The sequence below is a fragment of the Crocuta crocuta genome, unplaced genomic scaffold (assembly GCF_008692635.1).
Source record: "Crocuta crocuta isolate KB4526 unplaced genomic scaffold, BGI_CrCroc_1.0 scaffold334, whole genome shotgun sequence".
NCBI lineage: Eukaryota > Metazoa > Chordata > Mammalia > Carnivora > Hyaenidae > Crocuta > Crocuta crocuta.
The window spans coordinates 3,394,260-3,407,605 of record NW_027533260.1 but is presented as its reverse complement, the minus strand read 5'-3'; the positions used below and the strand labels follow the sequence as shown (position 1 = coordinate 3,407,605).

General features: G+C 55.2%; 1 protein-coding gene across 1 annotated transcript; it reads left to right on the top strand.

The window, feature by feature from the left end:
- Nucleotides 1–7,238: 7,238 nt before the first annotated feature.
- On the top strand, nucleotides 7,239–11,500 carry SELENOW (selenoprotein W). Its single transcript, XM_077747393.1, has 6 exons — nucleotides 7,239–7,375; nucleotides 8,408–8,432; nucleotides 8,538–8,591; nucleotides 8,774–8,848; nucleotides 8,949–9,047; nucleotides 11,405–11,500. The coding sequence occupies exons 1-5, from the start codon at nucleotides 7,329–7,331 to the stop codon at nucleotides 9,027–9,029; spliced, it is 282 nt and encodes a 93-aa protein (XP_077603519.1). The 5' UTR covers nucleotides 7,239–7,328; the 3' UTR covers nucleotides 9,030–9,047; nucleotides 11,405–11,500.
- The last annotated feature ends 1,846 nt before the right edge of the window (nucleotides 11,501–13,346 follow it).

Below are 13,346 nucleotides of genomic sequence, written 5' to 3'. Positions count from 1 at the left end.
TGCTTCCGATTCTCTCTCTCCCTCTCTGCCCCTCCCCTGCTTTTACTCTTTCTCTCCAAAATGAACATTAAAATTTTTTTCAAAATATTTTATTTATTTTTGAGGGAGAGAGAGACACAGCATGAGCAGGGGAGGGTCAGAGAGAGAGGGAGACACAGACTCTGAAATAGGCTCCAGGCTCTGAGCTGGCAGTCAGCACAGAGCCCGACGCGGGGCTCGAACCCACGAACGATGAGATCACTACCTGAGCCGAAGTCAGATGCTTAACCGACTGAGCCACTCAGGCGCCCCGACATTAAAAAATTTTAATTAAAAGAAATGATTTGCGGGGTGCCTGGAGGGCTCAGTCAAGCTTCCGACTTCAGCTCAGGTCATGATCTCATAATTCGTGAGTTCGAGCCTCCCCCCCTCCCCCCATCNAGTCGGACGCTTAACCGACTAAGCCACCCAGGCGCCCCGAAAGTAAATTTTTGAAAAGGTGCACTTCACTATGTTTAAAAAAGAAAAAAGGTGGTCAGGGAACACCTCACGAAGGAGGTGACATTTGAGCTGATACCTGTGTCACCAGCACCCCTGGATGTTCTGAGGCTTCCGCGGGTACAGACACAGGTGTTCCTTGGTGCGCTGCCCCCCCCAATACTTGCCCTCGCTCCTTTGGGCATCATATCCGCCGGAAGAAGTCACACCGGGTTCCCATCTCCTGCCCGAAGCACCAGTGTGACTGGCTCTNGACAAATCTGTCCCCAGTGGAAGAGCCCACAAGCCTGTCCTTAAAGCCTTTAAAATCCGAAATACGCCTTTCGCCTTTACGGGTGCAAATATGTTTCAGGTCGGCCGAAGTCTGCAAGGAAATGAACACGACCTCCCCCCAAACGTGCCTGGTACTTGCCTAGAAAGAGAGGAGAATTCTCGCAGGGAGAGTAAGATGAAGATTCCTCCTGGGGCTAAGAAATGACTTCGTTCGCTTTCCTGTTTCACATACAGGGTTAAAAAAATTTTTTTAATGTTTTTATTTATTTTCTTTTTTTATTAAACAATTTTTTTAATGTTTTTATTTCTGAGAGAGACAGAAAGACAGAAGGAGCAGGGAAGGGTCAGAGAGAGAGGGAGACACAGAATCCGAAGCAGGCTCCAGGCTCTGAGCTGTCAGCCCAGAGCCTGATGTGGGGCTCGAACTCACAGACCACGAGATCATTACCGGAGCTGAAGTCGGACGCTTAACCAACTGAGCCACCCAGGCGCCCCTCTTTTCTTATTTTTTAAAAAATGTTTTATTTATTTCTGAGACAGAGAAACAGCGTGAGCAGGGGAGGGTCAGAGAGAGAGGGAGACACAGAATCTGAAGCAGGCTCCAGGCTCTGAGCTAGCCGTCAGCACTGAGCCCCACGCGGGGCTCGAACCCACGAACCATGAGATCATGACCTGAGCTGAAGTCAGGCGCTCAACCAACTGAGCCAGCCCAGGCGCCCCTAATATGATTAATTTTAGGGGCACCCAGTGGCTCAGTTGGTTAAGTTTCCGGCTCTCCGTTTTGGCTCAGGTCATGATCTCACAGTTTGTGGGTTCGAGCCCCTCGGCCGGCTCTGTGCTGGCAGTGTGGAGCCGGCTTATAGGATTCTCTCTCTCTCTCTCTCTCTCCCTCTCTCTCTCTCTCTCTCTGCCACTCCCCTGCTGGCTAACTCTCTCTCTCTCTTTATAGATAAACATGAAAAAAAAACACAAAATGATTAATTTATGTTATGTGAATTATACCCCAGTTTGAAAAAAAAAAGGAAAAAGCAACTCTGCGAGGAGCGGTAAGATGGGAGATAAGGGAGGGGGTCAGATCATGTGGGCCCTTGGGGACTCCCATCAGGACTCTGCTTAGACTGGAGTAATCCCCGAGCCCTGGAGGATTTTGAGAAGAGGGGCTGGCGCCCCCTGGTGGCCATGATGGGAACAGGCGGCAGGGGACGGAAGATGGCGCAGGACCCAGGGCGCCCCTGCGGGAGGTGATGTGGTCGCCCCCAGGGCTGGCAGGTGGAGGTGGGGAGGGGCGGGTGCCTCCAGGATACCTTGTAAAAGGAAATCCACCCAAAATGGCTGATGTACACGGAAAAGGAGAACTTCAAGGTTTCTGCCTGGTCCGGAGCTTCCATGTCGAGATGGGAATGGGGGGTGGTCCAGAGGTGTGTGTGGGGGTCCAAAGCTCTGGTCCGAGGGGCCAGCTAGACACCCCATTGTAGGCGGCAAGTAGGCAGCTGGATGGAAAAACCTGGAATTCAGGGGCTGGAAACACGCATTTGGAATTTNCCAGGCTCTGAGCTGGCAGTCAGCACAGAGCCCGACGCGGGGCTCGAACACACGAACCGCGAGACCATGACCTAAGCGAAAGTCGGACGCTTAACCAAGCCACCCAGGTGCCCCTGATTTATTTTTTCTTGAAGTTTATTTATTTTGGGAAAGAGAGAGAGAGAGAGATACCAGGGGAGGGGCAGAGAGAGAGAGCGAGTGAGAGAGTCCCAAGCAGGCTCCCTGTTGTCAGCGCAGAGCCCTACGTGGGGCTCGAACCTATGAATCGTGAGATCACGACCTAAGCTGAAATCAAGAGTCAGATGCTCAACCGACTGAGCCCCCCAGACGCCCCTGTAACTGATGTGTTCTAGTGACGTTGTAAGGCCACAAGGCAGATCACAAGGCGGGGAAGGGCACAGGTACGATCTGGAAGAATCTGTGTGTTGGCTTCTGCCCATGAGAGGCTCACACAGAGCAGGCTTCTCCTACAGCGAACCTGTGGCAACACGTGTGCAAAATCTTTGCCCAGGGAAGCCCATTAGGGACCGCAAGGATTTGGGGGAGGGCTGGTCCCGAGGCCCCGTCTGCCTCTCATGAACCCTGACTCCAGACTTTCGGAAGCACAGCCTGGGTCGGCGAGAACCGCATTGTTTTGTACAAAAACGCCAAAGCCCCGTGTGCTTTGTCATTTAGGGGAGCTTCCTGTCAGTATCGGGAAGCATTTATCAGCCAGTTTCCCCAGATGCCAAACAAGGACCAACGTCACAAGGGGGGCCCTTTCTAAGGATAGCGCCCCACTTTCTCTCCTCCCCCGATGCTGCTCAGAGACCTGGTGGCCGCAACTGATTTGAAACGAGAGAAGAAACCAGATAAGGAGCAGAAAATGTGAGATCTAAATGAGGAGCTAAAAGCACAAACACTTCCGGAAGGAAACACGGCCTGAAGCTTGACACACGTAGGACACGAGAAAGGACAAAGAGAAAATTCAAGAAAAAACAAGGAAGCACAATTAAGCGGGACTGCATCAAAATTAAAATCTTCTGCCCATCAAAAGACACTTGCAAAGGGGGCGCCGGGGGGGCTCAGTCAGTTGAGGGTCCGACTTTGGCTTAGGGCATGATCTCATGGTTCGTGAGTTCGAGGCCCGCGTCCGGGTCCCTCGCTCTCTGCCTCTCCCCTGCTTTCAAAAATAAATAAATGTTAAAAAAAAAAAAAGCAAACCCACAACCACTTGCAAGAATGAGAAGGCACGCCACAGATTGGGAAAGACGGGGAAAGTGTTTGCAAATCGTTATCACCAACAAAGGAATGTGTAGCTTGAATATATAAAGAACACAACTTAATAATTTAGGTGAACAACCCAACAGAAAGTCTGTCTCCGCACACGCTGGACCCAAGACAGGCGGAAGCAGGGTCCTCCCCGGACGGGCTCAGTCTGTGCAGGGCTCGGTGGTCCTATGGGAATAGGTGGGGGGAGGGGAGGGAGACAAAAAGAGGAGCTGCAGCCCCAAGGGGGCCCTGACCCCATGCAGAAGGACAGTCGGACGGACGGAGGTCCTGATGTTGATTATCCTGCACCCAGTTGGTGGAAGAGACTGAAGGGGTTGGCCCATCACGCTCCAGGGGACATTGGACACAAAGCCTCAGAGCAGATCTTCCCCGGGGGCAGGGATAAGGCAGAAGCTGGCTGTCCTGGACCTTCAGAAGTTCAGGCCTCCTTCACACCTCTGAGCTTTTGGGGTCCCTAACAACGCCCCCCTGCCCCGCCCATCTGGCCCACAGGAAGGCCGCTCCGAGTGTAGGCTCTGCAGCCAGACAGCTGGGGTCACAAGCCCTGCTCTATGCTTTGGGTGACCTCAGGTGAATGCCTTTAGTCTGCCCGTCTGTAAAATGGGATCATCGCAGCTCATGCCTCTTTAAGGGCTGGCTGCTCTTTTTTTTTTTTTTTTAAGTTTATTTATTTATTTTGAGAGAGACCTGGAGCGAGTGGGGAGGGGTAGAGTGAGAGGGAGACACAGAATCGGAAACAAGTTCCAGGCTGTCAATGCAGAGCCCAACGCGGGGCTCGATCTTGCGACCCCATGAGATCACGACCTGAGCCAAAATCAAGAGTAGGAGGCTCAACCGACTGAGCCCCCAGGCGCCCCTGGCTGGTCTCAGGAATTACATAGCTGCCTTCCTTGATCTGTTTACAAAATTCTCTGCCCGGCACTGCCTACCACCCTTTCCTGCCTTTATTTTCCTTCCCAGCCCTCACTGCGCCCTCACGGAACACGCATTTGTTTATGTTTTTCCCTTTGTCCGTCTCCCCTCCCCCCAGCAGTAATGTGAGCCCGAGGAGACAGGACCCACGTCCACTCTCTGCGTGTTCCCTGGACCTAGGTGTGGGCCATACTGGAGCGCACGCATGCGCGCGCATGTGTGTGCGTGTGTGTGTGTGTGTGTGTGTGTGTGTGTGTGAGGGACGGAGGGAGGGAGAGACTCCCAGCCGAAGGGTCATTACTAATTCCTGCAGCCTCCTGCACTGCTGTTCAACAAAGACCTCTTTGTTCCTAGGGCAGAAGTGGGGGGGGTTCCTCTTTTCTTGAGGCTTCTGCAAGTTCTCCACCCAAAGCCTGGCCAACAAACACTCCCGGAGCTTCTGAGGCCGGCCACGTTCCCGGGGTGCCGGGAAAGCCAGTGGGGGCCGAACCTGTGACTGAGGGATTAGTCAGGGCACAGATGTGGAAGCCCCCAGGGGACCGTGACCCCGGGCGAGGGGTTCAGGAGGGCGTCCGAGAGGACCGAGCTGTTACAAGATAAGTTTGGGGGAAAAAATAAAAAGGGAAAATCACGACTCATACAAACCTAAAAGCAAACGTTGTGTGGGAGCCTGGAGTCTGCACTGGTCAGGCGTGACGACCGGCTCGGAGCAGGATCGAAGAGCAGACACGCGCACAGCTCTGTTGAAGCAAATGTTCAAACGGAGGCACACCATTTGCGGAGGCGCTGTGGATGCCGAGGGCAAAGAACAATCTAGAATCACCCGCCCCACCCCCACCCCCAGGGTGGGATCTGTGTGTCGTCAGGCGCTCCGGGCTGCCCAAGCACAAAGGAAAGGGCAAACCAAATACTGTACCTGCCAGAGATCAGTGTGTCCATCAGTTTAGAATATTGGTAACTGACAAGAAAGAGGCAGTCTTATCAGTAACCTCATCTCCAGAAACCTATGGCCTCCGTTTCCTGAACCCCAACATCGCTCTTCCTTCCACAGTGATGTGAGAACAAAGGAAGAAGGAAATGGTAGGTCAAATTAAATCCCCTTACGGGGCGCCCGGGGGTCAGTCGGTTAGGCGTCCGACCTCAGTTTCGGTCATGATCTCATGGCTTGTGAGTTCGAGGCCCGGCGTCGGANGTCCTGCCTGTGCCTTAAGCAACATGCTAATACACACCTTGTGTGTTGTGTAAATGAGGCTTGTGCTCCAGGCTGGGCGAGGGGGCTAGTATTATAATGAGATAAAGGTAGTTGTCCACCATTCTCGAGATCGTTCCCTTATCCACCTGCTCAGGTACGGGTCAGGGGTCAAGCTCAGACCGGTCTGGTGGTCTGGGCTGGCTGGAGGTCTTGTCAGGAGCGTCGCTATCACTCACCGGGGTGGGGTTTTGCTTTTTCATTTGCCCGAGTTAAGAGATCATCTGGAAAGAAAAGCTTAAGGGAAAACGTGGGACGAAGGGAGAGGAGTACACGCAGGTGGGCAGTCAAGTTCAGGCCTTGGGGTCTAGCTGGTGACAATATGTTGGCGCTGATTCTTGGAGGATGAGCAGGAATCCGCAGCAGAAAAGGGTAGAAACAGCATGTGCAAAGGCCCAGCGGCAGGAAAGTCGGTGAGGTCCAAGGTGGGATTGCAGGGGTTCCGTGTGGCTAGGGCCCTGAGAAAAGGGTCAAGAAGGGAGCGATGGGGCCAGGCAGAGATGGGGCCAAGATTTGGGGTTTCGTTCTGAGGGCTCTGGAAGCCACCGAGAGAGCCCTCTATTTATGGGACATTGGTTGCACCCAGCGCTGTGTTAAGTGCCCTATATCACAGGCTCATTATATCCTTCCGGGACTATGGGGATCAGAAGTCACACAGCCAACAGGGGCAGGGTTATCGCAGGTGAGGACCAAGGACGTGGAGGCGGAGATGGAAGGTGGGGCAGGAAGACCGAGGCCACAGTTCACCTTTATTGAGCTATCTCCACGTGCCGGCGCTCAAGTCTTTCCACCTGTGGGAACGCAGTGAACGCGCGCACTTGAACGCCCTTATCTGCTCCCACCCCCCTGCAGGCTAAATCACCCCCATTAGAGAAGGGATTTTGTCTATTTTCCCATCGTAGAAATGATTGCTGATCGCACGTAGGTATGCGGTACCTAGCGGTTAAATGAGTAAGTAGTCCTTGGAGGCGACTGCGCCCATCTTCCAGACAGAAACAGGCTCAGAGAAAGGCTCCCACGCTCTAATCCCTTCCCTCGCTGCTGGCTTCCAGCCCTTCCATGAACCCCTTGCCTTGGAGAGGGCTGGAGAGCGCCAGCGACCGCCACGCCTGAATAAGAAAGCGGGGGACCCTGCCGCGCTCCCCGGAAACCCGGCCTTCCCGGCACACCCCCTGAGGCTTTCTGACTCCGCCCTCCTAGCCTCTCCCGGGGGGTTGGGGGTGGGTGGGTGAAGGGGCCTGAGAGAGCAGCCCCCNCCGGCGGACGCTGGAAAACCACCACCCTTATTAGCAATTCCTTTTGGGTCGCGGAACCACTGGTCCAGAACCCCGCCCCCCGGGCCATACCATTACGGCCCGGACGGGGGGGACCGCGAGGGACGCGCAGGGCTTCCCCAGGGACTCCTCCCGCCTGGGTGCATCCTGGGCCCAGCGGGGGAGGGGAGGAGCCCGCGTGGGGGCTCNCCCTTCCCGTCTCCCCCCCGCCGTTCTCCCGCGTTGGTTCGCGCCGTGTAACGCCGAGCAGCAACCTTCGTGCGGCCGCCCGGAGGAAGCGGGGTTCGCTGCTGCGCGCCGCTCGTGGGTCGTGTGTCCGCGCCCCGCGCATGCTGCGGTCCCCAGCCATGGCCCTCGCCATCCGAGTCGTTTATTGGTAAGCACGACGGCCAGAGGCCCCCTCCGCGACTCCCCGCCCGACTCCATCCTCGACCCGACCGTGCTGGGGGCCGGCCCCAAGGGGATCCTTCCCCGACATACGGGGTTCCCCGCGGGTCGGGTGGGCGTGAGTGGAAGGGCGAGGCGGAAGGGCGTTGACCCATCTCCCCGGGGGGTGTCATTCAGGAAAGCTCAGGTTCCCGAAGGTGGAACTGAGACACGCGTGTGGTCATTTTCGACATCCGACTCCGGGGACCCTTGCGGGTGGGGAGAGGGTCAGTTTTGTCCGGGGAGACGGGCCTCCGTCTACGCTAAGGTTGCCCCTCCCCCAACGCGGTGAACAGCCCTGGGGTGGGGACCGCGAGAGTCCGAAAGGTTCGAGAATGTTCCAGCGTGGGTTGGAAAGGAATGAACACTGCGGCTGCCCATCGCTAGTACCCGCCCCATCTTTTCGGGGTCTCAGTTTCCCCACCTGCAGAGGGAAAGAGAGTGATCTCAGTAGTCCCCACGGATGGAGGGCCGGGGATCGGTGCTAAACGTGTTTGATCCAGCTTCCCCGCTACAGGGGAGGAGTCCCGAGCGGACAGGGGACTTTGTGCCTTGTTGACTGCGTTATTTCCCCTCCCCCCCCGGGCTGGCCCGTGGTGCTGGCGGGCTTGCATAGACACGCCTGCGTGTAGGCGCTTAATAAATACCTGTTCGGTGCATCTCTCCTTCTGGAAAGGAGGAGAATTTTGGCTCCCTGTTGGTTTATAGGTGAGGGGAGAGGCGGGGAGAGGGTGGGGTCAGGCCCGAAGCCCGAGTCTGAAATGCCCAGGGGCACCCGCTGGCTTTGGAAGGCTCAGGTCAGTCTCAGCGCTGGAAAGGGCCCCGCACCCTCAGCAAAGCAGAGGGCGGAGTGACATTTTGAGGTCCCCAGGAGGCGTGTGCTACAGACTCCNCCCCCGCTGCCTGCCTCTCCCCTCCTCCCCCGGCTCCCCACGGCTCCCCCTCTCCCTCGGGACCCACTCTCTCTCGGACCTCCCACCAGTGGTGCTTGAGGCTACAAGTCCAAGGTAAGCGGAGTGGCAGCCCCCAGACGCGTCCCAGGGGGGTGGGCGGGACGGCCAGCGGGCACGGCCCCCGTTGACCCCCGTCGTGACCTCGCACGCCCTGTTCAGTATCTTCAGCTCAAGAAGAAGTTAGAAGATGAGTTCCCCGGATGCCTGGACATCGTGAGTGTTGGGAATGGGGAAGAGCATCAGAGATGGTCTCCTGTGTGTCCCCTCAGCCCCGGGCGGCCGTGGGGTGGTCGGGTCGGCCCTCCCCTTCCCCCCTGTGCTCCCATTTCCTGGGGGTGCGGGTGTCCCCAAGAGGGCATCTCAGCCCTGCCCCCCCAACATCTCTCTCTCCCCAGTGCGGCGAGGGGACTCCCCAGGCCACCGGCTTCTTTGAAGTGATGGTAGGGGGGAAGTTGGTGCACTCCAAGAAGGTATGTCCGTCCGTCCGTCCCACCCACCCGTGTTCAGGCTGGCTGAGAGTTGGGATCTGGGTCCCGGCTGACTCTTTCCCTCTTCTTCCCACGGCCCCAGAGAGGCGATGGTTACGTGGACACGGAGAGCAAGTTTCTGAGGCTGGTGGCCGCCATCAAAGCCGCCTTGGCACAGGGCTAATGTGCCCCGAAGGCAGAGGTGAGGGGGCTGGGCTGCTACATTCTGGGACTGATGCCCGGGGCCTGGAATTGACAGCCAGTTCGAACCCAAGGCCGGGTCCCTGCCCAGTTTACATTCCTGAATGAGTAGCGGTTTTCATATTGTGCTCTGGATCCAGAGCTGCTCTTCAGTCCCTTCCGAGCCTGGTTTCCCGTTTCCGAGCTACCGTGTCCCAGATGAGCCCCAAACGGTCTCTGACTGAGCGCCAGTCTCTCCCCCCTTTTTTCTGTTGTTCTGGAATGGACTCTTTCATCCCAGTGTCCTACAGACCCAAGTTCCCGTCCCCAGGGTGCCGTGCTCCAGAAAAGTGGTTCTCAAGTGCTTCAAACTCCAGTCTGTTCTGTTCTGTTCTCTTCTCTTCTCTTCTTCTCTTTTCTCTTTCCCTCCTTCCCTCCCTTTCTCTTTCTTGTTTTTTTGAAGTTTATTTAAGAAAAAGATTTTTTAATCTTTATTTTTGAGAGAGACTGAGCGTGAGCCGGGGAGGGGCAGGGAGAGAGAGGGAGACACAGAATTTGAAATAGGCTTCAGGTTCTGAGCTGTCAGCATAGAGTCTGATGCGGGGCTTGAACTCACAAATGGTGAGATCAGACCTGAGCTGAAGTCAGATGCTCAGTTGGACTGAGCCACCCAGGCACCACTTAAAAAAAATTTTTTTAACATTTATTTATATTTTGAGAGACAGCACAGAGGCTGATGCAGCCTCTGAGTCACAAACCGTGAGATGATGACCTGAGCTGAAGTCGGAGGCTTACCTGGCTGAGCCACCCAGGGGCCCCATATTTATTTATTTCTAAAGAAAGAGCAAGCATGAGCAGAGGAGGGGCAGACAGAGAGGGAGAAAGAGAACCCGAAGCAGGCTCCGTGCTATCAGCATAGAGCCAGACACGGGGCTCGAACTTAAAACCGTGAGCTCATGAACTGAGCTGAAATCCAGAGTCAAAGGCTTAACTGACTGAGCCCCCCAGGCGCCCCCTGCAAGTTAGGATTCTTTAAGTCCTTTGTTAGAGCAGAGGGAGGTCCCATTTCAGTGTGAACTTGAACATGCCGAGTGGATTGAATGGATCCGAGTGGATTGAATGGATCCGGTACAAACATCCTAGCATGCCCCCCCCCGTGCAGGTCTGAAATGAGTAGTGAGTCTTCCCCAGTAAAAAAAGAGAAAATGAGGAACTGTGAATTCTGAGGCTGCATGAACCTGATAACTTTTGCCCGTGTGGCCCGGGGGGTGGGGATTCGAATTCCTAAAGGCCGAAATAGAGCCCATCTCTTGCGTGAATGCACCATTTGCTGCCTCTGAACTGGCTACTTAAATCAGCATTAGGCTTCCTGGGATTCTAGAGGGGGGTCCGCCAAACAGATGATTTCATCCGCATGATCGAAAGTGGGTTTCTGTAAGAGAAGGAAGAGGGCGCAGTGGTTCTCGTTTGCATGGGTTGTGATTACCGTTTCCGGGGTCCCTGAGACCACCCTCAGGGTGTGTGATTCGCCACAAGGACTCAACACAGCCAGGGTGTGGTTCATGACAGCGAAAGGCAGCGAAGGGAGGGGCAGGGGCAGGTCTCTGGGGTCCGGTGTCCCCTCACCGTCAGGAGAATTGCCACAGGGAAGCTCACCCTCCAAGGCCGACCTTGGCCTCTGGCCCCTCCAGAAGTCAGGAGCTACTACCGCCTGCCCAAGGCCCCACCGTGAATCACGCTGTTAGCATAGACTAGTCCCTGGGGCCCCGGGGCCTGGAGTCAAGACCCTAACCAGGCAGCCCCCTCATTCACTCCCAGTGCCGAGGGCCACCCTCAGGAGCTGGGGCCCTGGCGAGGCCTGCACAGCCGGTCGGTGACAGTGAAGGGGTCCTTCTGGGGCTCACGGCTGTCCCAGAAACCTGCTCCGTCAGTGGCTTCTCCAGAAACCCGAGTTCCCCATGGGGCGCACGTGATTGGTATTCTAGCAGCCGCATCTGGCGCCCTCCCCCCCACCCCGACCTCATTTCCGTCACGACAGACTCGATTGGGAAGGAGGTCCTGGCCCGCTTGCCTGTCGGGTTACCATTCTTCCTTCACGTTATCCCCTTGTCCTTGTGCCTCAGTTTCCCCGAGAGCGGGGCAGGGACAGAGAGAATCTCAAGCCGGCTCCATGATGGCTAGTGCAGAGTGCAGTGCGGGGCTCGAACCCCAGAACCGTGAGCTCATGTCATGACCTGAGCCAGAACCACGAGTCCGATGTTTAGCCGACTGAGCCCCCCCAAGGCGCCCTCTTTCCCCATCATGGNCATGGGCCCCCAGCCCCCCACCCCCGGCCTTGCTCCCTGCAGTCTGACCTCTCCCCATCTCTTCTCCGCACAGCCCAGTGACCTTGGCCCAGCCCCTCGCAGCCGACGCTTCATGACGGGAAGGACTGAAATGTCTGGTGGACGCCTGGTCCTTCCCTGATGCTCTGCGGCCGCTANAAGGTGAGGCCGGTTTGGCTTGTTGGGAGGCATCTGCTTGGCTTCTAGATGGCCACCTCGCTGTGGCCTCATGTGGCCTCTGCAGGACACAGGTGACCCGTGTGTCCAGATTTCCTTCTTCTGGAAGGACAGCAGTCAGACTGGGTTAGGTGCCGCCCCCTCCCCTGCCCCACTCGACAGCCTCATCGTAACTTAATCTTTAAAAAAAAATTTTTTTTTAAATGTTTTATGTATTTCTGAGAGAGGGAGAGAGAGAGCGCGAGAGAGCGTGAGCAGGGGAGGGTGAGAGAGAGAGGGAGACAGAATCTGAAACAGGCTCCAGGCTCTGAGCTGGCAGTCAGCACGGAGCCCGACGCGGGGCTCGAACCCACAAACCGCGAGATCATGACCTAAGCGAAAGTCGGACACCCAACCGACTAAGCCACCCAGGCGCCCCTCGTTTAGTTTTGAGAGAGAGAGGGAGATAACAGAATCCAAAGCAGGCACCAGGCTCTGGAGCTGTCAGCATAGAGCCCGACGCGGGACCCGAACTCATGAACCACGAGATCATGACCTGAGCCAAAGTTGGATGCTTAACCGAATGAGCCACCCAGGTGCCCTGAAGGCCATTTAGACCTTAAGTGCATCTATGTTCCCTGGAAAAGTTAATGCAAATCACTGAAACATGAACAAAACTGCATTTCTGTAAAACCCACCAGATTCTTTATAAAAGGCCCCCCAAACAGAAGGGCTATTTTCCCTCTGACATCTCTTTATCCTCGCTGTGGGCTAAGAGATTGGGTGCTCTGATAACCCCCTTAGGACAATTCTGGAAAATGTTGGAGCAGGTGGGTCATGCCTCATTACGCTCTGTTCCTCTCTCTGATCATTCGAGCCAGGCCACTGGACGGCCCGGGTGAGGTGAGGAAATCCGCTAGGTGCCACAGAGAAGCATCTAGATGGAAAAGTCCCGGTCTCTGAGGCTGCGAAGTTAGAGACCGTTAGAAAACCCTCTGGAAGAGGCTGGTCAGAAGGTGAGGACACGAGGAAAAGAGCCCGATAGATAAAAGATCACTTCAGAACTATTACTTTTTTCCTTAAAAAACAAAACAACAGCAGCTTTATTGAGATACAATTCACATACCATACAACTCCCCTATTTCAAGAATATAAATTGACGGCTTTAGGGGCGCCTGGGTGGCTTAGTCCGTTAAGCGTCCGACTTTCGCTTAGGTCATGATCTCGCGGTTCGTGGGTTCGAGCCCCGCGTCGGGCTCTGTGCTGACTGCCAGCTCAGAGCCTGGAACCTATTTCAGAGTCTGTGTCTCCCTCTCTCTCTGACCCTCCTTCTCACACTGTCGATCTCTCTCTCCTAGAAATAAATAAAAATATTAAAAAAAATAAATTGACGGCTTTATATAATATGATTCACAGATGGAAGCAACTATCACCACAATCAATTTTAATTAATTAATTAAAAAAAGTTTCCAGGGTGCCTGGGTGGCTTATTTGGTTAAGTTTCCAACTTTGGCTCAGGTCATGATCTCATGGTTCACGAGTTCGAGCCCCACATGGGGCTGTGTGCCGACAGCTCAGAGCCTGGAGCCTGCTTCCGATTCTGTGTCTCCCTCCCTCTCGGCCCCTCTACCCCTCAAAAATAAACAAACATTTAAAAAAAATTAACGACTTTTTAAAGATTTTATTTTTTTAGTAATGTCTACATCCAACGTGGGGCCCGAACTCACAACCCTGAGATCACGAGTTGCGGCCTCCACTTACTGAGCCCACCATGCGCCCCAAACACAGTCGATTTTAGAACAGTTTCACCAGCACAAAGAGAAAAATCCCCAGGCCCTTTA